Source organism: Lepidochelys olivacea (genome assembly GCF_965140295.1).
Source record: "Lepidochelys olivacea isolate rLepOli2 genome assembly, chromosome: 16".
In the NCBI taxonomy this organism is placed as follows: domain Eukaryota; kingdom Metazoa; phylum Chordata; order Testudines; family Cheloniidae; genus Lepidochelys; species Lepidochelys olivacea.
The window spans coordinates 8,588,637-8,616,089 of NC_140426.1; the positions used below are offsets into that span (position 1 = coordinate 8,588,637).

The following is a 27,453-nucleotide window of genomic DNA, read 5'->3' on the forward strand; positions in this document are numbered from 1 at the left end:
GGTAGCAGGTTTAAAACAAATAAAAGGAAGTTCTTCTTCACTCAGCGCACAGTCAGCCTGTGGAACTCCTTGCCTGAGGAGGTTGTGAAGGCTAGGACTATAACATGGTTTTAAAAAGAACTGGATAAATTCATGGCAGTTAAGTCCATTAATGGCTATAGCCAGGGTGGGTAAGGAATGGTGTCCCTAGCCTGTGTTTGTCAGAGGGTGGAGATGGATCATTACCTTTTAGGTTCACGCCCTCTGGGGCAACTGGCATTGGCCACTGTCAGTAGCCAGGATACTGGGCTGGATGGAGCTTTGGTCTGATCCAGTATGGCCTTTCTTATGTTCTTATGTTCTTTTGTTAAAAGTGTTAAATGATTGGAAGAAGATATTAAAGTCAATGTCTGTTCATGGGCGAAGCAAACAACACACACTGTCACATGGCAGCTCTACAGCTTGCAAGGACTGCAAGCAAAAATGAGAGAATATCATTCAGGCAAGGGAGAAAAAGGGTATACACAATACATCCGTTGCCCAGCACATCAAATTAATCACCTTTTGGTTCATGCTGCTGAAGATAAGGCCAGTTCAGACCTAAAGGTTTTCTTTGCAGGAAATATGTAAACATTTCAGATTCTAACTGCTGATGGGAAAAACTAGTGACTAAGTCTAAAACTAAATCTTAATCTTCAAACACTCACTCGAGAGAGTACAGTTTTGCAAAATGACGAGGAACTTGATGATATGCTGCGGGACCCTGAAGAAGTTGACAGAATCGATCCATCAGATAAAACTGAACAGGCTTCTGAAGAACGAAGGAGATCCTTACATCTAATGGCACTCTGCAAGACTAGATGGGAAGCTCAAATAAAAGCTACTGAAGTAATGATAGTATCTTTTCAGAGTACACATGCATGCCTAGAAGAAGAAACTGTCAGAATGTGGAGTAGTGAGAACATATGTCAGGCAAAAAGCAACTTGTCTTTGATGGGATTGGATGCCTACCTCAATGTGTTATGGTGGCATAGGATCTTAGTTACCACGGCTCCAGCTTATGAAATCCTTCAGTCTAAGAAAATTGACCTGTTCCAAATCCCCTGGACATTTGAGAGCACAGTGAATGAGCTCAGCAAACTCAGATCTGGAGAAAAGCATGAGGAAATTGTAAACAAATTTCAGAGCAGGTTGGAAGCAATGGGTTTTCTTCATGCAAACTATCCAGTCCACAAGAAAGACACGTATACCACATGATGAATTTGCACATGATTCTGTGTTATCAGGAAGGGATAACCACTGAAGGAAATACTTCAAGGCCTTAGACAATGCGATCGGGGAACTAAAGTCTTGATGGAGAGATTTAAAGAGACCGCTACTCCATTTGGTTTCCTCCATCCCAGGCAACTGCAAAATATGACTTGAGATGAGTCAGAGGAGGATATTTTTAAACACCTGGGAAAATACTAACCTTTTCCTTTTGACTTGGTCCATGAGATTATGTCTTTCAAGGTGTGTTATTTGACAAAGGACATGGAGGTGTTCACTTCGTCACTTGGAGTCCATAGCGACCTGAATTGAATAGTGTCAAGTTCTCTTGATGATGTTTTACCAGAAATGGAAATGTTGTGTTCACATTAAGACGTGTCAAATGCTACATGTATTCAACACTATCAGAGACATGGCTGAGTGACCTTGCTCTCCTTGCAATTGAGAAAGACAAGACAGCAAGGTTGGAGCTGGATAGCATCATGGAACAATTTGCCAGTAGCTCACGAAAGCTTATGCTCAAATAAATTTGTTAGTCTCTAAGGTGCCACAAGTCCTCCTGTTCTTTTTTCCAAGGGAAAGTGTTGAGGTGGTACAAGGTTCAAATAATTGGAAATACACAAACCGAGACATTTGGCTGCAAGGTGGCTTTGGGGTGCTGCTTTAAATTTCAGGCAGCTTACGTCAACCTAATTCTGTAAGAATCTACACTACAATGCTGCTCCCACCCATAGGTTGAGACTTCTACTCGAGCCAGTGGGTGCTCAACGCACCTCTGCACCTGGCCCTGCCCCGAGTCCACCCCTGCCCTGCCCCCTCCTGCCCCTACCCCGCCCCCCTTCTAACCCTTTCCCCAAAGTTCCAGCACCAATTCCGCCCCCAACTCCTACCCCTATTCGGACTCCTTCCCCAAATCCCGGCCCTGCCTCTTCCCCACCTCCTCCCCTGAGCATGCCATGTTCCCGCTCTTCCCCCTCCCTCCTGGAGCTTACTACGCCACCAAACAGATGTTTGGAGGCGGCAAGTGCTGGGAGGTAGGCAGAGAAGTGGGAACGCAGCGCACTCAGGGGAGGAGGTGGAAGCGGGGGAGGAGGTGAGGTGGGGCAGGGGGGAGAGCTTGGCTGCCGGTGGGTGCAGAGCACCCACTAATTTTTCCCCGCAGGTGCTCCAGCCCCAGAGCACCCACGGAGTCAGCACCTATGCTCCCACTGACGTAAGTCACCCATTACACCGACTTTATAATGCCACCTCAACGAGAGGTATAGTGCTTAGGTCAATGTAGTTAGGTAGACACAGTGTCTGTATAGACACTGTGTTTGACTGTTCAGGCAGTCAGCTCCTGACGGCTGACAGCCGGAGTCCCATTGCCCCAGGGCTGACAGTGGCAGAGAATAACTTTGTTCCTTCAACCTGTGATTTTAATAGCAGGGAGAGATTCCTAACCCATTTGCGTCTTCCCTCCATGGTACATTTCCCCAATGCGTATCCCCAGAAGGGTAGGTTCTCCTCTCAATTACAATGGTGCATAACCATCATGAAATCAACAAGGTTGTATTGGGGTAACCAAGAGGAAAATTGATCACTGGGGAATCTCAATTCTGAGCACTTCCCCCATCCTTGAGATTATCAGTCTAATTCAGGGGGGAGTCTAGGTAAGGGTGAAGCTACACGTTGATTTTGGGGTATAACCCCCAGCTTGAGGAGAGACCGGCTCTGATCGCATTAGCATGCTAATAATAGCTAGTAGCTGCTGCTGCTGCACATGCGATGGGAGAGGGTAGCCTCCCTGAAGAGGTGCCCACGGTCTCAGAGGAGCACCTACGCAGGGCAGCTGGCACCTCCTGCCGCTCACACCACCGCAGTTATGCTCTGTTTTAGCGCACTAACTCAATCAGAGTTAAATTCGGTCTGTCTCCTTGACCTGGGAATCACTCCTAGATTGAAGTGTAGACGTACCCTAAGGCTAATAAGGGAGTCTAAATTAGTGTAACACACAACTCCCAGCTCCCTTTTAACCAATTTAGACTCACACTCATTGACCTTCCCTGAGAGTGGGGCCCAACGTAGTAAAAACCCAGCCCTGAGATTCTCCATTAGGGCACCTCCATGTGGGCCAGCAATGGGTTAAGGGGGGCTGGACTCAGCTGGTTTTTGCATAGTGTCATGAAAAGCCAGGGCCATGTCTACACGGGCAGCGGCACCATTGCTAGAAACAGGTGCAATGGTTTTATTGTAGAGAAGCCCCGAGTGTGTCACACTCCCTTACGCTCAGTATAGCTTACACGCCTTTACACATTACTCAGTTTGGCCCTATCTTACCTCTTATTTCCAAAGTGCCTATCACCTCTGGGCAGTTGTGCAAGTGCAAGGGAAGGAGATAAGTGTGCAACCCAATTTTCCTGCTCTCAGGCTTCCATGCAAGAGGGACAAGGACCCCGCAGGGCTTGGGACACTCTTAGGTGCTAACATTGTACAAAGGTGGTGGGCTGGACTATGTCCTCCCCTCCCATCCACACTGGCCAGAGGATATGCATCTGCTGTGTCACCTTCATGGGTGGAAGAGCAAGTGGACTCTTAAAGGTCTCTGGGGCACTGCACTTCCCTGATGTACGTGAAATTCCCACGAGGGCTGGGCTCCACGCTGCCCTCAAAGCAGGGCACTGCCTGTACAGGAGAACGCAACTCATAGAATCAAAGCAACAAATACCATAGGTCTGATTATTTTTTCTGGTTTCAGAGTAGCAGCTGTGTTAGTCTGTATTCACAAAAAGAAAAGGAGGACTTGTGGCAACTTAGAGACTAACCAATTTATTTTTTACCTTCAGATGGCCCACCTTGATTATCACTACAAAGGGTTCCCCCCCCCACTGGTAATAGCTCATCTCAAGTGATCACTCTCCTTACAGTGTGTATGATAACATCCATTTTTTCATTTTCTGTGTGTATATAAATCTCCTCACTGTATTTTCCACTGAATGTATCCGATGAAGTGAGCTGGAGCTCACGAAAGCTTATGCTCAAATAAATTGGTTAGTCTTGTCAAAGTTCCTCCCCCACACTGAACTCTAGGGTACAGATGTGGGGACCTGCATGAAAAACCTCCTAAACTTATCTTTACCAGCTTAGGTCAAAACTTCCCCAAGGTACAAAATATTACACCCGTTATCCTTGGACTGGCCGCTACCACCACCAAACTAATACTGGTTACTGGGGAAGAGCTGTTTGGACGCGTCCTTCCCCCCAAAATACTTCCCAAAACCTTGCACCCCACTTCCTGGACAAGGTTTGGTAAAAAGCCTCACCAATTTGCCTAGGTGACTACAGACCCAGACCCTTGGATCTTAAGAACAATGAACAATCCTCCCAACACTTGCACCCCCCCTTTCCTGGGAAATGTTGGATAAAAAGCCTCACCAACTTGCATAGGTGACCACAGATCCAAACCCTTGGATCTGAGAACAATGAAAAAGCATTCAGTGTTTTACAAGAAGACTTTTAATAAAAAATAGAAGTAAATAGAAATAAAGAAATCCCCCCTGTAAAATCAGGATGGTAGATATCTTACAGGGTAATTAGATTCAAAAACATAGAGAACCCCTCTAGGCAAAACCTTAAGTTACAAAAAAGATACACAGACAGAAATAGTTATTCTATTCAGCACAATTATTTTCTCAGCCATTTAAAGAAATCATAATCTAACACATACCTAGCTAGATTACTTACTAAAAGTTCTAAGACTCCATTCCTGGTCTATCCCCGGCCAAGACGACTACAGACAGACACAGACCCTTTGTTTCTCTCCCTCCTCCCAGCTTTTGAAAGTATCTTGTCTCCTCATTGGTCATTTTGGTCAGGTGCCAGCGAGGTTACCTTTAGCATCTTAACCCTTTACAGGTGAGAGGAGCTTTCCCCTGGCCAGGAGGGATTTCAAAGGGGTTTACCCTTCCCTTTATATTTATGACAAGTCTCTTTTGTGAATACAGTCTAACACGGCTGCTACTCTGAAACCTGTCATTATGCAAGGCACTGCATTTAGCCATATGGAGTGGAAATCTATCAACTTCATGAAAAATCTTGTATAGATACTGACAGACATCATCTTCCTTTCCAAGTGCAAACAGATGGACATCATGACTGGAAATCATCATGGACATCATGACCGGATGACTGGAAAAAGGCTAATGTAGTGCCAATCTTTAAAAAAGGGAAGAAGGAGGATCCTGGGAACTACAGGCCAGTCAGCCTCACCTCAGTCCCCGGAAAAATCATGGAGCAGGTCCTCAAAGAATCAATCCTGAAGCACTTACCGTTTACTTACAATAAAACCGAGACAACTTTGCCAAGTAGGCTCGGCGTGTGGAGGGTCGCCTCTTTCCAACAGTATGCGCTGAACCTCTTCTGAGCACATCCTTTCCTCCCTGCATAACCATTGAGCAGCCACGCCATGAGGTGGAGCACCGCTAGGTTGGGGTAGAGGAGGCAGCCCTGGCCCTGGGAGAGCAGCTCCGGGCGGTACGGTAATGGCCATGGCGGGGCAACCACCACCAGGCTTGTGGGGGTCCTGTGCCAATGCTGCCTGGGCCACGCCGGGGAAACCAGGAGGACCCAGGCCCTGTCCGTCTTTATCTTTTTCAGAACCTTGCCGATCAGTGGGAACGGGGAAAGGCATAGAGAAACTGGCCTGACCAGGATAGGAGGAAGGCATCGGTAATAGTGCCCCGTCCCAGCCCCCACTCCCCGGAGCAGAACCGGGGACAGCCACAGTTCTTTCAAGTCACAAACAGGTCCATCTGGGGAGTTCCCCACTCTTGGAAAAGTCTGTGTACCACCTCTGGGTGAAGAGACCACTTGTGCTGAGAGGAGAAGTCCCTGCTCAAGCGTTCGGCCTGTGAGTTTCAGGCACCCGGTAGGTGGTAAGCTGGTAGGCAAACGTCGTGGGCTATACAGAAGTCCCACAGCTTGAGGGCTTCCAGGCAGAGGATTGGACCCCGCCTTGCCTGTTGATGTAAAACCTCAAGGCCGTGTTGTCTGAGAGAACCCTGACAACCCTGCGCTCCAGGTGCAAGCGGAAGGCCACGCACGCCAGCCAAACCATCCAGAGCTCCTTGACGTTTATGTGGAGGGCCAGGTCCTGTGCAGACCACAGACCTTGGGTCTGAACATCTCCCACATTGGATCCCCATACCAGGTGTCAAGGTTCCTTCCCCACTCTGAACTCTAGGGTACAGATGTGGGGACCTGCATGAAAACCTCCTAAGCTTACTTTTACCAGCTTAGGTTAAAACTTCCCCAAGGTACAAATTAATTTGACCCTTTACCCTTGGATTTCCACTGCAACCACCAAACTTTATCTGGGTTCCTGAAAAAAACGGAGTTTGGACACGTCTTTCCCCCCAAAATCCTCCCAATCCTTGCACCCCACTTCCTGGGGAAGGTTTGGTAAAAATCCTCACCAATTTGCATAGGTGACCACAGACCCAAACCCTTGGATCTGAGAACAATGAAAAAGCATTCAGTTTTCTTACAAGAAGACTTTTAATAGAAGTAAAGGAATCACCCCTGTAAAATCAGGATGGTAGGTACCTTACAGGGTAATTAGATTCAAAACATAGAGAATCCCTCTAGGCAAAACCTTAAGTTACAAAAAAGACACACAGACAGGAATAGTCATTCTATTCAGCACAGCTATTTTCTCAGCCATTTAAAGGAATCATAATCTAACACATACCTAGCTAGATTACTTACTAAAAGTTCTAAGGCTCCATTCCTGTTCTGTCCCCGGCAAAAGCATCATACAGACAGACACAGACCCTTTGTTTTTCTCCCTCCTCCCAGCTTCTGAAAGTATCTTGTCTTCTCATTGGTCATTTTGGTCAGGTGCCAGCGAGGTTACCTTTAGCTTCTTAACCCTTTACAGGTGAGAGGATTTTTTCTCTGGCCAGGAGGGATTTTAAAGGGGTTTACCCTTCCCTTTATATTTATGACACCAGGTCTGATGCGTCGGACACCAGTTCTATCGATGGGGGCCTGCCTCTGAATCGGACCCTGCGGAGCATGTTCCCCGGGGAGGACCACCATCATAGGGAGGCGATCACCAGTTCGGGCACCTTGTCCATCCTGTGTCTGGCCTGGGAGAACAGCCAACCAGAGCTAGAGGGGTCTCATTCTGAGTCTGGCATGGAGAACCACATATGTGCACGCTGACATGTGACCCAAGAGCTGGAGACATGCTCTGGCTGTTGTCACTGGAAACCTTGTGACTGTGTCGATGAGCCCTTTTGGGGTCTCGAACCTGTCTGGTGGGAGGAAGGCTCTGGCCAACGTGGCATCCAGGACTGCCCCGATAAACTCTATGCGTTGTACCGGGGCTAATGTGGACTTGGTGTTGTTTACCAAGAGCCCAAGAGTGGCGTGCGTCGACAGAAGGAGCACCACATGATCCCGCACCTGCAACCAGGAGCTGCCCTTGACCAGCCAGTCATCCAGATAGGGGAAGATCTGGACCCCCACTGCACCTGAGGTAGGCCACCACCACAGACATATACTTTGTCTGGGAGCAGCGGACAGGCCAAACGGGAGTACCGTAAATTGGTAGTGCTCCTGCCCAACCGTGAAATGGAGGAAGCACCTGTGCCCCTCAAATATATGGATGTGGAAGTAGGATGGGCCTGAGCCCCCCTTTGGCCTTCTGGATAAGGGCATAGCGGGAGAAGTACCTCTTGCATTTGAACTCCACTGGCACTACTTCCACCGCTCCTAGGCCAAGGAGCTGCTCCACCTCCTGCTTGAGCAGGACCTCGTGAGGGGGCCCCCCAGGAGGGACGGTTGGGTGGGGTAGAGGTAAACTGGAGGGTATAGCCCCAGGAGATGGTGCTGAGGGCCCATCGGTCTGAAGTCAGCTGTGACCACTCCGTGAGGAAAGCACACAACCGGTAGGACAAGGGAAGCTTTATTGTGGGTGGATCCCTGATGTGAACTGGTAGGTTGCCCCTGGGCATCCTGTCAAATCTTCTGTTTCCCTGCCTGTTTGCCCTTGGAGAACCCAGGCTGGGGGGCAGACTGAGACTGCCTCTGTGGGCTTTTCTTATAGTCCCGCAACTTTTTATAAAGGGGCTTATATTTAGAGTGGGTGGCCTGGGTGGGAGCCTGCTGTGGCTTAAACTTAGGTCTAGCCGGAGGAATATAGAGGCCAAGAGTCTTAAGCGTAGTGCGGGATTCTTTCAGGCCATGCAGTTTTATGTCCATCTGTTCCGCAAACAGAGCCTTGCCATCATACAGCCTTGGTCCTGCAAGGAGTTCTGTGCCTCACTGGACAGCTCAGACAGCAGGAGCCAGGACGCCCTTCTCATGGACACCGTGGAGGCCATGGACCGCGTGGCCATGTCCGCCGCATCCAGTGCTGTCTGCAGGATTGCCCTGGCAGCCGCTGTACCCTCCTCCACCGGAGCTTTGAACTCCTTCCTGTCATGCTCCTGGAGGGAGTCCTCGAACTTGGGCAGAGAGCCCCACAGATTGAACTCATACCAGCCCAAGAGAGCCTGATGGTTCGTCACCCGTAACTGGAAGCTCGAGGACAAAAAGATTTTTCTCCCAAATGAATCCAGCCTCCTTGAATCTTTATTTTTTGGAGTGGGGGCTGGTTGGCCCTGCCGCTCCCTGTGGTTGACTGACTCAACCACCAGGGAGTTAGGGGCAGGGTGGGTGTATAGGTATCCATGTCCCTTGGTGGGCACAAAGTACTTGCGTTCTGCTCTCTTAGAGATGGGGGGCAATGAGGCCTGGGTTTGCCACAAGGCATTTGAAATTTTCACCACCCCTTCATGGAGTGGCAAGGCCACCCTGCCCAGTACCAAAGCAGACAGGATGTTAAACAGGGAGTCTGAGGGCTCCTCCACCTCCTCTGCCTGAAGGTTGAGGTTTGATGCCACCCTTATCAATAGTTCCTGGTTCAGAGTCCTCCTGCGGGACGGAGGGAGGCAGGGCCGTAATCGCCTCCTCAGGGGAGGGTGAGGTGGTGGGCGCGGTACTTTGCGTTTGCCCCAGGACCGAAGAATCCACCACCTGGTCGCTCTCTGGGCACGGCGCCGAAGATTCACGTCCCACTGACTCCTTCCTCGGAGGCTGGGAGAGGGTGGCTGATGGCCATTCTGAGGCTCCGGCCACTGAGTGAGCCCCCACTGGGGGCTGCGTTGGGGGCCATGGTGCCCACCGGTACCACTGTGCCGGCCACGGGGCCCGGTACCACTCCGCCTGCTGTGGCACCGGCAGAGCAGGCTGTTCGGCCTGGCTGGCCTGACCCATCAGTAGATGACTATGAAGGGAGGCCAGGCTGAAGTATGACCTGCTGCTGTCCCCAGACTGGGAGAACTGGTGGCGCGGGGAGCGGTGCCAACCACGAGACCATGATCCCGATGTGGAGGAACGGTACCACCAGTACCAGCTGCTCTGCAATCAGCGCCGGTGGGCGGATCTGCTACGGCGAGGCGTCAGCGATCGACGCCCAGGGCTGCAGGAGCAGTGCTGTGGCGGGGTCCTGGAGTGAGATGATGAATGGGAACGGCATCGACATTCATGTTGAGACTGGCTACAGTAGCCGCTCCGAGACGAGGATCTTCTGTGGTGTCTGCCTTGGTCCCATCGGTGTCTGCTCCACAAGGTGGAGTGGTGCCTGGAGTCTCTGTCAGTCGGAACCCAGCCAGACAACCTGGTGGGGGTTGACGGCAACCTGAGTGGACTACACACAGGATGGTTGCTGAGTGCAAATGGCGTCGGGAACATTCCCTCAACTGTGACCAGTACTGAGTCGGGGCGACTGCGGAGATCCCAGCGGCAGCTTGCCTCTGGACTGCGGGGCCACACTGGTGGTGCTCCTGGTACTGGCATGGACATAACGTCCTGGGCCACCTGCAGGGCCTCTGGCCTGGAGGGCATCCAGACATCCAGGGAAGCCTGCTCCGAATGGGCCAGCCTACTCTGCTTGACCTGAGTGGGAGGTCTAGAGGCCAATGGGGGCCGAGGACTGCCCAACATGGGTCTAGGCTTTCCCCCAGTCTTGCTCCGATGCTGCGGCAGAGAAGGCTTCTTCTTAGCCTTCTTGGCATGCCCCATGGATGGGGAGCAGTGCCGACTGGTACCAGGTGCCGACTCGGAGTGGTGCCCCAGAGTCAGGGTCAATGCCGACTCCATCAGGATGGCTCGGAGCCTAATGTCTCTCTCTCTCTTGGTCCGAGGCTTGAACAACTTGCAAATCTTACAGCGATTGCTGAGATGGGTTTCACCCAAAGAGCGTAAACAGTCCATATGTGGCTCACTCACTGGCATTGGTCGCCTATGAGTGTCACACAACTTAAAACCCGGGGCGTGGGAATGCCCCAGCCTGGGCACATTAACTAAACTAAACTAAAACTAATCAAACTACTAACTACAGGTACCAACACTGAAGGAACAAGAGTTCTGAGGAAGAGCTGCAGCAAAGCTGGAGAAGAGCCGTTCCAAAGCACCTTCACTGGCGGCAAGAAGGAACTGAGGGTAGGAGGAGCGCACAGCACCCCTTACACCGCACCATGGAGGCGCCACTCCAGAGGTCACTAGGGAAGCTCCCCTACAGGTACTGCTTGGGGAAAAACTTCCGACACTGGTGCATGTGGCAGGTACACGCACCTATTGTGGACTACACACGAGCAATCACTCGAAGAACAGATAGTTCTGCTTTAAACTGTAAATAGGGACATGGTATGGAATGTCCTGGCCACCCTGTACTAATAGCCTTAATACCCTCTGTAAAGAACCATCATTAGCTGTAGCCTCAGCAAATTCTTTCCACTTCCTGTCTGAGGCTGGACAATTCTTTTTTGATCCGTCTGACATGCACTATGTCTGACTCCACCTCTGTTTCTATTACAGTTTTATCAAATGTTCTGGACAATGTGTCCCTTACGTCCTCACCCACAGGCACTCTTTGAATCAGCCCAAGGGCTGGGCACGTTTTTAAATCCAATGTACGTGCTTTATTCCTTTTCACGATCTCAAAATCCAACAATTCTGTTTGATCTTTTACTGTCACTGCTAGTACACATGTACCTGTAGTAGGAAGGAGTTCCCCCATTATAAGCTTTCAGTTTGACCAGTTTGCTCACCATGTTCCCTGAGTTTTTTCCAACCTTTTGACACTAATACCTGAAACAACATTTACCTGACATCAGTGCACAATTTGTAGGTTATAAGAGTCTCATTAGTGTCTAAGGAAATTGTCCATTCGTTTCTTCCTTCCTCTTCAGATACAGCTCCTAGATAGAACTCCTGAGCTGTTGTCTGTGCTCCCTTCCTGGATCACTTGCATAAGTATACAGGCTTCGCTTCCTCTTCTGCAGTTGCTGAACCTGGTTGCAGACGTTGGCACAATGATTGTATTTCTTGCAAATATTGCAGCACTTACCAAAATGTTGTCGTTTTTTGTCCACATCTTGAGCAATCTTTGAAGTTTTTACAAACTCTTGTGCTTTGCATTTTCCATGCATCTCTGTTGTTTGTTTTCTACTGACTGACTGCTTGCCAGTTTTTTGTCTCTCATGTCACTCTATCCAGTGTGGCAGTCTGTTCTGTTTTCCTTCTATTATTTTTATGCTGTTGAATGATTTCTGCTGCCTGACACAGTCTTAGGGCTTTATCCAAAGTGAGAATCATATCGTCCAATCGTCTCTTTTGCAACTTTGGATCTCTGATTCCAATTACAAACAACAATACCACAGTGGAAAGTGTCATCCCGCTTCCCCAGTGCAAAGAGAGGAAATATCTGTTGCACACAGCCAGAACAGCAGCTGCCTTCTTGCTGTACAGACTGGAACCATGCAAACACGCGTGCACATAAAGAAAAGAACCTTGGCAGTGATCTGCCATCTGGAGCGTCTGCCGTGCAGCAGTCACTGAAAAATCACATGGACATGTAGAAAAATGCAGCAGTGGTATATCAGCAGATATGGCCTGAGCATGCATCATTATTATTTATTAGTTCTATGACACAGGGACACGTAACACTGCAAAAATTGGGATAATAATTATTTCCCCCCATCATTCATTCGTCTTGGCTGCTTAGATTGTAAGGTCTTTGGGGCAGAGATGGCTGGAAGTTGAAGCTACACACATTCAGACTGGAAATAAGGTGTAAATATTTAACAGTGAGTGTGATTAACCACTGGAGCTATTTCCCAAGGGTCGTGCTAGATTCTCCATCACTGACCATTTTAAAATCAAGATTGGGTGTTTTTCTAAAAGCTCTGCCCTAGGAATTATTTTGGGGAAGTTCTGTGGCCTGCATTATACAGGAGGTCAGACGAGATGATCACAATGGTCACTTCTGGTCTTGGAACCTATCCCTCCATTACTGGCTCCTACAGGGGGTTTGCACAGCACTCAGCACAGGGGGGTCCAATCTGACACGAGGCCTCCTGTGGCTACTGTCACACACATAATAGTAATAGAGCAGTTGGCGAGTAAATCCACCCAATCCTGCTCTCCTTGTTCTCCCAAAGGTTCCCACTGAAGCCAACAGGGGGCTTCGAAGGGATGGAGAAAGTCAGTTTGGGCTCATTATTTGGCATCCTATTTTACTATTTCAGAAGACACATTGACAGGAATCAACTTTGTGAGGAAAGATTCAGACTGGCTCCATTCAATAATCATCATTGCACGATACTTCATTTGCTGTGCGGGGGAAGCAACGGCCGCTAGTCCAGTATTGAACGTCTCCTATCAGGCCATTTAATCAGCTCCAGTTGTGACCGCTGCAGCATAAAAATCTCAGTGGAAACTGCTGGAATGTGGAGAGTGGGAAGGAGGCACTGACATGCCGGAGGCAGAGAGTTTTATTTGCTCTAGGCTGTATCGTTATTGCATATAAAAGGCTTAAAGGGACTGAAATATTAAAGGAGAGGAGAAGGTGAGAAGACAAATGGAGCTGCCATTGCAGAGATCAGCACCAGCCATGGGGAGAACTGCTCTGAAAACTCTCCTCTCTTTACTCTGTCTTGCAGCAACGGTTTGTCAGGCTAAGGACACCTGCCCAGGTGAGTGAAAGACCATCCTGTTCCCAACAGCGTTTCATATTGTGGCTCTTGCCAACCTGGACCCTGGAGAACTGGGAACTGTTCAGGAATGTTTGTTGTCCTACACATCTATAAAGTGCTTTTCCTGCTCATGGTGCTTTTTAAATAATAAAATGAACAGCTTCTTTGTACAAAATTCCTGTGTTGAAATTAATCTATATTGCAGAAGTGCACAACACAGACTTGAGGTGTTCAGAAATCAGACACAGTTTTCGCAGACCATGTTGTGAAAATGTTGTCTCTTGTCTTCATTGAGATTCTTCAATATACTGTCTTCTAACCTCTCTATGTTGCTGCTGGAATCTCTCTGTCTAAAGCTCCCATCTCCTTTGCAAATTGGGGCCAAAGCCTTTCTAATCTGGTGACTGACCGACCCACACAGGCAGATGAGCTAAATTCTGGAAAATAAAATCTCAATCTTCAAAGCTCAGAGTGAGCCTATGATTTCAGATCCCTCTGCTTTTTAAAATTCACATTTACCTAATTAAGATGAAATTTATAAAATCACAACTGTTGTGTATCTATCACTGCAAATCCACAACACAATTCTTTCCATGTCAACACTTTCATTTCTGCACTTTGGGTTGAAAATCCAGCAGCATTTGAAGGTTTATTTTAATATTATTTCAGAGCAGCATTTCATTTTCTTACATTCATGAACATTTTGAAAATCATTTGCTATGTACAATTTCTACCCAAAAAGTTCCAAATTGGGCAAGTGGAGTTCCAATATCACAGGAAATATAAACCATTTCCCCACTTTGTTTACCTCAAAAATGTCCACATCGATGGAGCTCAATACCGTTGACAGGTGTGTTTTTATTTTTCTTCACTGATGTGCCTATTAATAATTTTAAAACTCACAATGTGTATAATATGGAGAGGGGACTGTTAGGTTAAAAAACATATTTAATTCTTTCAAATGTATTACCTGTGTTTGTAAAAGCAACTGTTTTTTAAATTAATTTACTTTTGGACAGTTTTTCACTGAATGGCAGCTATTTGTTTTTCCTTTGCATTTCATTCCGCTTGCATAATAAGAACTGACTAGTCAGTGTCACTTTTGTTTCTCTGTAGTTAACTAATTCTCATGAACTGACACAATGCTGCAATGGTCGGGTTGCAAATACTGCAGAGGGATGTGTACATCAAAATTAAGTCTGAAGTGATTTCTTTTAAATACAAATATTTAATAACTTCTTTTTAACTTTTGCTTTCACTATAACTTAAAACAAAGACTAATAGTAATAACCCCCAACTTTTAATATTAGGGCATTGTCTCTGAAATGCATAAAACTGAAAAAAATATTGGATTTATCACCAATAGAGAAAAAAATCAAGGAACTATCTAGCCTTTCATTTGCTGGTTTTATCCCTCTGGATTTCTGCAGAATGTTTCAGGTCCTGAGAAGCTAACAATAATTGATTATGGGTTCATTTCTTTCCCCAGAGGTGAGGGTAGTGGGTCTCAACGGTACCGAGAAACTCACCATTGTGCAAGGCTGCCCCGGAATTCCAGGTGCTATAGGGCCCAGAGGAGACCAAGGAACTGCAGGAAATACAGGTACTGAATCATAGAATCATAGAATATCAGGGTTGGAAGGGACCTCAGGAGGTCATCTAGTCCAACCCCCTGCTCAAAGCAGGACCAATCCCCAATTAAATCATCCCAGCCAGGGCTTTGTCAAGCCTGACCTTAAAAACTTCTAAGGAAGGAGATTCTACCACCTCCCTAGGTAACGCATTCCAGTGTTTCACCACCCTCCTAGTGAAAAAGTTTTTCCTAATATCCAACCTAAACCTCCCCCACTGCAACTTGAGACCATTACTCCTTGTCCTGTCCTCTTCTACCACTGAGAATAGTCTAGAACCATCCTCTCTGGAACCACCTCTCAGGTAGTTGAAAGCAGCTATCAAATCCCCCCTCATTCCTCTCTTCTGCAGACTAAACAATCCCAGTTCCCTCAGCCTTTCCTCATAAGTCATGTGTTCCAGACCCCTAATCATTTTTGTTGCCCTTCGCTGGACTCTCTCCAATTTATCCACATCCTTCTTGAAGTGTGGGGCCCAAAACTGGACACAGTACTCCAGATGAGGCCTCACCAATGTCGAATAGAGGGGAACGATCACGTCCCTCGATCTGCTCGCTATGCCCCTACTTATACATCCCAAAATGCCATTGGCCTTCTTGGCAACAAGGGCATACTGTTGACTCATATCCAGCTTCTCGTCCACTGTCACCCCTAGGTCCTTTTCTGCAGAACTGCTGCCTAGCCATTCAGTCCCTAGTCTGTAGCTGTGCATTGGGTTCTTCCGTCCTAAGAACCCTACACTTATTCTTATTGAACCTCATCAGATTTCTTTTGGCCCAATCCTCCAATTTGTTTAGGTCCCTCTGTATCCTATCCCTGCCCTCCCGCGTATCTACCACTCCTCCCAGTTTAGTATCATCAGCAAATTTGCTGAAAGTGCAATCCACACCATCCTCCAGATCATTTATGAAGATATTGAACAAAACCGGCCCCAGGACCGACCCCTGGGGCACTCCATTTGACACCGGCTGCCAACTAGACATGGAGCCATTGATCACTACCCGTTGAGCCCGACAATCTAGCCAACTTTCTACCCACCTTATAGTGCATTCATCCAGCCCATACTTCTTTAACTTGCTGACAAGAATACTGTGGGAGACCGTGTCAAAAGCTTTGCTAAAGTCAAGAAACAATACATCCACTGCTTTCCCTTCATCCACAGAACCAGTAATCTCATCATAGAAGGCAATTAGATTAGTCAGGCATGACCTTCCCTTGGTGAATCTATGCTGACTGTTCCTGATCACTTTCCTCTCATGTAAGTGCTTCAGGATTGATTCTTTCAAGACCTGCTCCATGATTTTTCTGGGGACTGAGGTGATGCTGACTGGCCTGTAGTTCCCAGGATCCTCCTTCTTCCCTTTTTTAAAGATTGGCACTACATTAGCCTTTTTCCAGTCATCCGGGACTTCCCCCGTTCGCCACGAGTTTTCAAAGATAATGGCCAATGGCTCTGCAATCGCAGCCGCCAATTCCTTCAGCACTCTCGGATGCAACTCGTCCGGCCCCATGGACTTGTGCACGTCCAGCTTTTCTAAATAATCCCTAACCACCTCTTTCTCCACAGAGGGCTGGCCATCTATTCCCCATGTTGTGATGCCCAGCGCAGCAGTCTGGGAGCTGACCTTGTTCGTGAAGACAGAGGCAAAAAAAGCATTGAGTACATTAGCTTTTTCCACATCCTCTGTCACTAGGTTGCCTCTCTCATTCATTAAGGGGCCCACACTTTCCTTGGCTTTCTTCTTGTTGCCAACATACCTGAAGAAACCCTTCTTGTTACTCTTGACATCTCTTGCTAGCTACAGCTCCAGGTGCGATTTGGCCCTCCTGATTTCATTCCTACATGCCCAAGCAATATTTTTATACTCTTCCCTGGTCCTATGTCCAACCTTCCACTTCTTGTAAGCTTCTTTTTATGTTTAAGATCCACTAGGATTTCACCGTTAAGCCAAGCTGGTCGCCTGCCATATGAGAATGAGAATCAGCCATGGATGGGGCTGACATAAATGGGAACTACTTTTGTAGTATGCTCTGACTTTGGAGATTCCCCTTGATCCTGATATGAGGAAACTCTGCCCAAATCACATAGCAAATCTCCCATGTCCACTGGTAAGGGATTGGAGCTTCAAGCTCTGAAATATTGTCCATTCCCTTTGAGGTATCAGATTGGCAACCAAGTCTTCTGGTGTTTTCCCCATCTCTCTCACTTGTTCACTGTGTGACCTTAGAGATCAGGGACTCCAGGGAGCCAGATGCAGATATATTATTTGAATTTCAACACCAGTGGGTTATTATAATTCCAGGTTGGAGAGGTGGGTGGGGATTATGTACTCAGTATTTACAATACCTTGGAAAATATTCAGTCAGTTTTCTGTGTTTGCAGGAGAACTAGGACCTCCGGGGTTCCCTGGAAAGGCAGGAAAAGCTGGCCGAAAAGGTAAAGTAACAAAGGGAAGAGAACTTTGTTTTTCTATTAGGTGACCTAAGAACAGGAAATAAGTTTTTAATCAAATATTAGAGCTAGTTATAAATTAGAGCGAGTTATAATACACCAATTCCTATAATATCTGGGCTCCAAAAACCACCATAGAATATCAGGGTTGGAAGGGACCTTAGGAGGTCATCTAGTCCAACCCCCTGCTCAAAGCAGGACCAATCCCCAATTTTTGCCCCGATCCCTAAATGGCCCCCTCAAGAATTGAACACACAACCCTGGGTTTAGCAGGCCAATGCTCAAACCAATGAGCTATCCCTCCCCCCTCCATAGCTTCCCTTCACTCTATATTTGACAATAAAGCTTTTATTATTTCAATAGAACTTCAGTTCTGATCCAGTTTCAAGATCTCGCTATCTCTGATCTGTCTTTACTATCTTATTTTTTGTTCAATCAGGAGAAAGAGGTCTTGTTGGCCCCCCTGGAGCGAAAGGTGAGAGACCTCAGATGATTCTTCTCTCTGCAGAGCAGGGCACTTTATGCCAAACAAAAGCTGAAATGAAATTGGTTCCGGTTGAACAAGAATGTCCCTTTTTTGTTCTTGTTTAATAGCCAAATGACAAAACAAAACGGTGTTCCAAAATGAAGTGTTGGAACATTTCAAAAATGTTGAAACAAAACTTTTGGAGTATGTGGGAAGGTTTTCTTCTACTTAGCTGAATGTATTTAACAAATTTGACCCCAATTCATGAACTGTTAGAGAGACGGAACTGCATTTTTTGGTGAATAAAATATTAGCTGGAAAAATTTCACCCAGCTCTAATTATAATGTCTGATATGTCACAAGGTCCAGTGCAGTCACAGGAAATAGGTCCCAACTTCAGTATAGACATAGTGTAAGGGTGAAATTCAGCCAATGCAGAAGACAAGACAAGATAAATGCAGTCCTGCGAACCCCAAATGTTTGAAAATCTTGGGTCAGTTTCATCAAAAATCAGGAGACTGTTTTAGAATCATGAGATTATGTACAAATTATAGCTGTGGTGTCCTTTTTATTGCCTTCTGCTTTTTGAGCCTTTACGGTGCACTGGGATCACATTTTGAAGATTTGTTCAAAGCCTCAAGGGCTAGAAACTTACTTTTTCTTTCAGACTGAAGGCTGAAATCATGTCATATCCACTGGACCCCAGGCTTTGAGGAAAACAATAGTTATCATGGGACTCATGATAAAATCCTGAGTGTTGGCAACACTGTAAATGCATCACTTAAGTCCCACAAAACACCAGCTTTAACAGATTGTGCAGAATGTAGGTGGCACATAGGCCTTGAACTAGCCCCCTACACCATAACACCCAAGTGATTGCTGCAGTGAAATCTTGAATTATGTAGGTCACCTCCAGGCAAAAGAAGGATCTTATTCTGAGTTTATATTTTAGGAGATAAAGGAGACACGGGAGACCCTGGACCTCCTGGAATACCTGGTGAGACCCTCTGCACTCTCCTTTATACTGAGCACAACATTTCAGTTTTATTTCTGCAGCACTAAAAATTAAGGGGCTTAAAAGGCGTGTTTCTTGAATAGATACCATGTCCACAATAGTTACCATGTCCAAAATATCAATATCAATCCTCCTGTAAGATTTGGGATCTATAAAGAGAGAAATAGCTGTGCCTACAAAAACAGGTGGCCATCCATGTGTTGTAACATCTGGAACAACACTAGCCAGATGACCTTTGGTATGAGAGAGAACAGCTAAAATGTAAGTGAAATCTGTAGATCTGGCTGTGTATCCTAGAGAAGGTTACTTTTGCCTACCTCTCTTTATATTTCCAACATACTGGGAGTGGGGAGTATGAATCACAAAAAAATGGATCTTGTTTAAATGTCCAGTTAAAGGAATGACCACTTTTCTACCAGTACTTTATTTAACTGTTATTCTCCCATTGTCATTTGGAATTTTAAAAAAAAAGTACTGAGTCAAATTCTCAGCTAGCGTAAGCATATATAACTCCCTTGACTTTGTGGGCATTGCTTCTAGTTACTGACCAGCAATTAATTTAGTCTATTAAGGACGAATTCTTAGCCCTGCAAGTAAGAGCCTCATGAGAGGGTTACAAATAGCGTTGGTACATAATGAGAGCTGTCTTGATGGTTCAGGCTGGAAGGCTCAGACCAGAGGCGTGTGTGAATCCATTAGCACTTGGATTTTCACAATTAAAAACCTGTCTAGTGCATTTTCAATATAACGAGTACTTTGCCATCCCAGCTATCACTGTTGGCCAATTACATAGTTTAAAAGACAGTAGAACATTTTCTGGTTCCATTTCACTTTCTACTGTGTTTCTTTTCGTGACTAGGAGAGGAACTGCTGGAAGACATGCAGTGTCAGAAAGGTGAGAGTTTCTTATGACCACTGAATGTCATCTCATTCCATCCAGAGACCCAAACATGAAAACCCATTAGAGGTAGACAAATTACAAAAAAAATACATCTGTGATTTACCCTATTTGCTGTTCTCAAACTATCAGCAAAGAGACTTTAATCTTTTAAAATGAAGGTGTTTAGGTGGCCAGTGAATCTTTTGTGGAAATACATTTCAGCCAGTGGGGTCACTTGCAAACTGTTTGATGTGAGTATTTCTGAGAGTATCTGATATTCTTTGGGGGTGAGTGTTCAACCAAGTCACATAATGACGGGAAGCCCTTCTGACTCAGAGAGGGATTTCAAAAAGGCTGCATGGGCACTTCCAGTAGAAGTCTTTGTGCACATTACAGTTTCCATGAGTTTTCAAGATGCTTTGAGCCAATCCTCTGTTCAGGTTGCGCTGGTCTCACACAGAACACACGGGGTTGGACAGGTGTTTCCTCTTTCAAACAAAGTTAATACAAACCAGACTGGCACCCTGGAGTCTAAATCATTTGGTTTGCTAACTACAGAGAGTATGAAAAGCCTCGCTAGGTACATACGCTGCTGCTCTAGTAGGTTTCCAAAGATAGAACGCAGAGGAACCACAAACTATTTAAAGGGATACTACCCAATTCCCATATGCTACAGTGTGGAGGAGAGGAGAAGATGACTCAAAGATTCTTTTCCAGTTACCCGATTCTGCAATTCATCTGGCCCTCAGTGCAACATAAAGCAGCCTATGAATCCCTGCTCCAAAGAGAGTTATACAACCAATTTACATATTTCAATTCCTCTTTCAACCAGGAGCAAAGAACTGCAAGGAGCTCTTAGCTAGAGGGAACATCATGAGCGACTGGTACACCATCTACCCCCGTGACTGTAACGCCATGACCGTGCTGTGTGACATGGACACAGATGGTGGAGGATGGATTGTAAGAACAGAGCATAATGAAGCTCATTGGACGTTTTTTCTTGAACAACAATTTTCTGTCCCAAGAATGGGAGGTGGCCCTTAGCCAGTGGGTTGCAGCTAGAAGAAAAGCATGCAGACAGAAACTCTGAAGCTGTTAGCTCCCCATGGTTAGCTGAAATAAAAACACAGACACTTCCTGAGCCCTTCTAATCCTCCCTAGTCCTTGTCAAATTCTCCAGATACCTTGGTTGTCAACACAATGGGTTCCATGGAGGGAACTCAGAGCTTTAGAGTCAAAAAGACCCCAAGTGAGGAGACATTTGTCACTGCTCTGACACAGGTTTCCCTTCTCCTGGCTATTCTCTGCCTGGCTCTCAGAGCCTCCTCAATAGCTGCCCAGACTCCAAAACCAGATTTTCTTCTTCCTTCCACATCTGTCACAGGCATGATGCATCAGCTGCTCTCTCAAGTGTACAGAGAGCATTCTAGGGAGATGAGGAGACGAGGGATTTGAACCCTGAATGTATCTCACATTTAAACCTTCCAATTTATTATTGTGCTTATTTATATCCCAGTCGTGCCTAGAGAATCTGATGAAGATCAGGGTCCCATTGCACTGGGTGCTGAACACACATACTGAGAGACAGCCCATGTCCTTTGCAGCTCATAGTCTCCATAGACAAGGCAGTCCAGAGAGAAAGCAGAGGTGATGTGACTTACTCAAGTGGCAAAACTGGGTATAGAACCCAGGTCTCCTAATTGCCAGTCCAGTGCTGTAGATTTCGGCCCATGTGATCCTTTAATCTAGTGCTGTTGCTCCCAAGATTTAATATGATCCTCTGAGACAAGCCTCCCTCTGCGATAGTCACCTGAGGCTGAAATAGAGCTCACCACGTTAAATCTCATTCAATGATTTACAGTCTCAGAGTTTCTGGTTTTCTGCTCTAGTAGAATCATAGAATCATAGAATATCAGGATTGGAAGGGACCTCAGGAGGTCATCTAGTCCAACTCCCTGCTCAAAGCAGGACCAATTCCCAACTAAATCATCCCAGCCAGGGTTTTGTCAAGCCTGATCTTAAAACCTTCAAAGGAAGGTGATTCCACCACCTCCCTAGGTAACGCATTCCAGGGCTTCAACACCCTCCTAATGAAAAAGTTTTTCCTAATATCCAACCTCAACCTCCCCCACTGCAACTTGAGACCATTACTCCTCATTCTGTAGGATGGAAAACAATGTGGGATTTCCCAGCTGAGAACCTCCTGTTTCCCTGCAGGTGTTCCAGAGACGGGTGGATGGCTCCATGGATTTTTACCGTGACTGGAATTCATACAAGAGAGGTTTTGGCAGCCGGATGTCAGAATTTTGGCTGGGGAATGACAATATCCACCTGCTGACATCCCTTGGTAAAGACATCACTGATGCATTCTTTTCCTTACAGCAACCTTCTCCACCAAGTTTTGTTCCCACACTTTAGCCACGACACAGGGTATAGAGTTGTACTATCGGTAGAGGTAACGCTTCCGCTGCAGACACCCCTTCCTGTTCCTTACAGCCCAGTCCTGCCACACAGAGCTACTGAAGCCAATAATGCTGTGGTAGATGGGCTGGATCCAGTCACGATTCCTGGAGCAGCATTTTGTCCTCGGGTGGTTCGCCCACAGTACAGCAATAAGGGATGCTACAGCCTGGATGAGGTCATCGATTCTGAACTTCGCAAAGCATAACATGGAGCAGGTTTTTAATAGGGAGGTCAGGTTGGTGGATGGAAATTAAATTGATAAAGTCGATAGGAAGATATTGGCTTGATGCAAGAATCAGTGGGTGGAATTCTGTGATGTGTGTGATGCAGGCAATTCAAACTAGATGATCATAATGGTCCCAACGTAATGGAGCCTGATTTGTGTGTAGAGCCTTTAGGGGCTTGTGCAATAGAAACAATCAATAATAGTAATAAACACTAATGGAAGGTGCTGAACATTTTGCTTTCAAATTGTTTTCTAAAGGTCCAAATGAGTTTCGCGTCGATCTCAGAGATTTTGGCACCAACTATCAATTTGCTCTCTTCTCATCATTCAAAATTACAGGGGAGAATGAGAAATACAAGCTGATCCTTGGAGACTTTGTGAATGGCACTGCAGGTAGGTTCTGAGCTTATCCTTTACCCTTTGTAGCAGATGGAAAAATGTAAAGCAAAAGTGATGCAGAATATTCAGGTTTCAGAGTAGCAGCCGTGTTAGTCTGTATCTGCGAAAAGAAAAGGAGGACTTGTGGCACCTTAGAGACTAACCAATTTATTTGAGCATAAGCTTTCGTGAGCTACAGCTCACTTCATCCAAGGCATTCAGAATATTCAGTGGCAGAAGCAAAAGGCGAGGTAATCTGTGCAGGTGATGTCTGTCAGGAAACATCAGTTATTCTGCAACTGAAGTATTATAGGAGGAATACAAAGTCTAGTGACTACAAAACATATAGTATAATATGGATAGCCTGCCTACTGCTGGTTTCTTTCCTACATTAGACCTTAATGCCCCATAGAAATATCTGAATTAAACTAAGTAGGCACACCAGGATTGGTACAAGTCACTGCGTGGGTAGATAAGCCCCATTTCAAACAATCGATGCATTCCAGACTCTTGTATACCAGATACAGGAATATTCTGTGGCATGCAGAGTCTACTACACATCACTGCAGGATTACTTAGGCACACCCACAAGCCAACTAGGGAGAAGGGTTTTAAACTAGATTTAAAAGTGCAGGTGACAAAAACCAAGAGTTAAGCATAAAAAAGGACCACCTTAACAGAAGGCTAGATTGGGGGTGGGGGGGGAGCATGTACAGTCAGAGGAGGAAGAAGTGGGAAATCAGTAAAGAAATCTGCTCAACATCTCAGATACCGAAATGTAAATGCCAGGCGGATGGGGAATAAACAGGCAGAACTGGAAGGATTGCAAGTGGCAGACTCAAGTTGCAGCGGGGGAAGTTTAGATTGGATATTAGGAAAAACTTTTTCACTAGGAGGGTGGTGAAGCACTGGAATGGGTTACCTAGGGAGGTGGTGGAATCTCCTTCCTTAGAGGTTTTTAAGGCCTGGCTTCACAAAGCACCAGCTGGGATGATTTAGTTGGGGATTGGTCCTGCTTTGAGCAGGGGGTTGGACTAGATGACCTCCTGAGGTCCCTTCCAAACCTGATATTCTATGATTAGCATAGTAGGAGAATTGCTACTTAAGTGGCATCACAGAAACTGGGTGGGATAAGTCTCATTACTGGAATATTGGTATAGTGGGGTATAGCTTGTTTAGGAGAGACAGACAGGGTAAAAAGGGAGGAGGTGTAGAATTATACAGCAAGAATATATAAATTTGTTCTCTGCTCCAAGCAGACCAATTGATAGTCTCTGGGTAAAGAGAAAAAGGGTAAAAAATAGAAGTGACCTCTTGCTACACGTGTACTATAGTAATGGGGGACTTTAACTACCCAGACGTTTGTTAGAAAAGTAATACAGAAAAACACAACATTTCTGATAAGTCCTTGGAATGTGTTGGGGACACCATTTTCTGGAGGAAGTAATCAGGGGGAACAGCCATTATAAACTTAATTCTGACTAACAAGGAGGAATTGGGAGTGAATCTGAAGGCGGAAGACAATTTGGGTGAAAGTGATCATGAAATCACAGATTTCTTTATTCTGAGAAAGGAAGGACTAAAAACAGTAGAAGAAGGACAATGGTTTTCAAAATAGCAGACTTTAACAAATTCGGAGAACTGATGGATTAGGTCCTGTGGGAAGACAATCTGGGGAAAATGGAGTTCAGGAAAAAGAGGTTCTTTAAATACATTAGCAGCAAGAGAAAGATGAAGGAAAGTGTAGTTCCTCAACTTAGCAGGAATGGAGAGGTAATAACTCGTGACATCAAGAAGGCTCAGGTGTTTCATGGCTAGTGTGCTTCAGTCTTCACTAAAAAAGCTACTGGTGATGACATACTCAACACACTATTAACAACAAGGGGGAAGGAATGAAAGCCCATATAGGAGGGAAAAGGTTAAAGAATATTTAGATAAGTTTGAAGTATTCAAGTCAGCAAGGCCTGATGAAATTTATATTAGGGGAATTAAAGAGCCAGCCGAAACAATCTCAGAATCATTAATAATTATCTGGAGAACTCTTGAAGGATGGGAGAGGTCCCAGAAGACTGGAGAACAGCAAACATCATACCTATCTTTAAAAGGGGGAACAAACAGGACCCAAGGAACTGTAGGCCAGTCAGCCTAACTTTGATACCTGGAAAGACACTCACTCAAATTATTAAACAATCAATTTCTAAGCACCTGCAGGACATTAGGATTAATTAGCAATAACCACCATGGATTTCTCATGAACACATCCTGACAAACCAATTTAATTCCCTTCTTGAGAGGGTTATTGGCTTAGTGGATAAGGAGAAAGCAGTAGAGATGATATATTTTTATTTTAGTAACACTTTTGACAAAATCCCACATGACATTTGGAATAAGCAAACTAGGGAAATGCAGTCTGGATGAAATTACCATAACATGGGTGCATAACTGGTTGAAAGACTGTACTCGAGTAGTTATCAATGGTTTGCTGTCAAACTGGGAGTGTGTATTTAATGGGGTTCTGCAGCGGTCAGTCCTGGGTCCGGTAGTCGTCAATATTTTCATTAATGAGTTGGATAATTGAGTGGAGGACATGCTTATAAAATCTGCAGATGGCACCAAGATGGGCGGGGTTGCAAGCACTTTGGTGGACAGAATTAGAATGCAAAATGACCTTGGCAAATTGAAGAATTGGTCTGAATTCAACAAGATGAAATTCAGTAAAGACAAGTGCAAAGTGATTCACTTAGGAAGGACAAATCAAATGCACAACTTCAGAATGGAGAATAACTGGCTTGGCAGTAGTACTGCTGAAAAAGAATTGGCATTTAGAGCGGATCGCAAATTGAATCTGAGTCAACAATGTGATGCAGTTGCACGACAAGCTAATGCCATTCTGGGGTGTATTTACAAGAGTGTGGCATGTAAGAAACAGTAGGGAATTGTCCTGCTCTCTTCAGCACTGGTGAGAGGCCTCAGCCAGAGAACAGTGTCCAATTCTGGGCACCTCACTTTAGGAAAGATGTGGACAAATTGAAGAGAGTTCAGAGGAGAGCAACAAGAATGATAATAGGTTTAGAAAACCTGACCTATGAGGAAAAGTTTAAAAACTGATGATGTGTAGTCCTGAGAAAACAAGACTGAGGGGGAGGAATCTGGTAACAGTCTTTAAATACATTAAGAGCTGTTATAAAGAGGACTGTGATCAATTGTTTTCTATGTCCACTGGAGGTAGGACAAGAAGTAATGGACTTAATCTGCGGTAAAGAGAACTAAATCAGAATTAGAATTAAATTTCTAAGTATAAGGGTAGTTAAACTCTGGAATAGGTTTCTAACAGAGGGTGTGAAATCTGCATCACTGGAAGTTTTAAAGAACAGGTTGGGCAAACACCTCTCAGGGAAGGTCTAGATTTACTTGGTGCTACTTCAGCCCAGGGGGTTTGACTTGATGACTTCTCAAGGTCCCTTCATGCCTGACATGTCTATGATTCTGTGATTCTATGATCCTGAATCTTCAGCAGGCTCCTGGCTCAGCTATTAGTGTTAGGAGCACATTGGGCTCACATTAGACCATCACAATGGTGTAAACTGATTTCAGGACACCGAAGGACTGAGCACATTGACTGCAATGAGTTACTCTGGATCAATAGTGGTGTAATTGAGATCCAAATATGGCCTGGTGAAAAATGTTCCTCACTGGAAGTAGAACTGCAGTCTCTCTCCTGCACCCAAGGGAGAGTTCTGCTGTGGGGTGAAAGGAGAAATTTAGTAACTCCACTGCAGAGCCACCAGGCTGGGCTGTGGGAACTGAGCTGTAAAAAATAAAGAGATTATCTCATCCACCTTGTCTCTGTAAAAACATGTAATAAACAAACCCAATTGTTTCCACAGGGGATTCCTTAACTGAACACAATGGTATGATGTTTACAACCTACGACCATGACAACGACTTGTCTGTACTTAACTGTGCTGAAGCCTTTAAAGGGTCCTGGTGGTACAAGGATTGTCATGTGTCCAACCTGAACGGATTATACCTGAGTGGAGCCCATGAAAACTATGGTGCTGGGGTGAATTGGTCTACAGGCAAAGGGCACCAGTACTCTTACTGGCTGTCTGAGATGAAAATCAGGCCCGCGTAGCCAATCAGGGAGGCAGTTATAATAATTATACTGAGCTCTTATATAGCATTATAGGCCTGTCATAATGAACATTAATCTGAAGATGACACGAAAGATCTTTTCTTTATGCACCAGCCACGAGGGGGCAGACATCATCATAGACACTTACCCAGTGCAGTGCACTAGGACCAGAGCTGATAAAAAAAGATTAAAATAGTTTGGGGGGGCGGGAATGGAATGTCTAAGTTGTTTTCATTGCAAAGGGTTCTAAATAAACCCATTTTTGCAGACTTTGTTTTCATTCCTCTCCCTGATATGTAGGACCAGACAGTGTTTTATTTTCTCCTTTAAAAAAAACACCTGGCTTTCTGTAAAGAAACAAATGTGGTTGTTACCCTGAGAACATTTTCAAAAAGAATTGCTGAAACCATTTTAAAAAATTGATTTTTTTCCCTGCCAAACAAAACATTACAACCACATCAGTGATATGTCATGAAAAATGTCATATTTTTTTTTAA

At 45.6% G+C, this 27,453-nt stretch overlaps 1 protein-coding gene across 1 annotated transcript; it reads left to right on the forward strand.

The window, feature by feature from the left end:
• Positions 1-13,106: 13,106 nt before the first annotated feature.
• On the forward strand, positions 13,107-27,128 carry LOC311532213 (ficolin-1-like). Its single transcript, XM_084650489.1, has 10 exons — positions 13,107-13,310; positions 14,800-14,913; positions 17,325-17,378; positions 17,833-17,868; positions 18,812-18,856; positions 19,734-19,769; positions 20,587-20,714; positions 21,972-22,101; positions 22,702-22,836; positions 26,709-27,128. Exons 1-10 carry the CDS (start codon positions 13,196-13,198, stop codon positions 26,954-26,956), a joined length of 1,041 nt encoding a protein of 346 aa, XP_084506615.1. The 5' UTR covers positions 13,107-13,195; the 3' UTR covers positions 26,957-27,128.
• Positions 27,129-27,453: the final 325 nt, after the last annotated feature.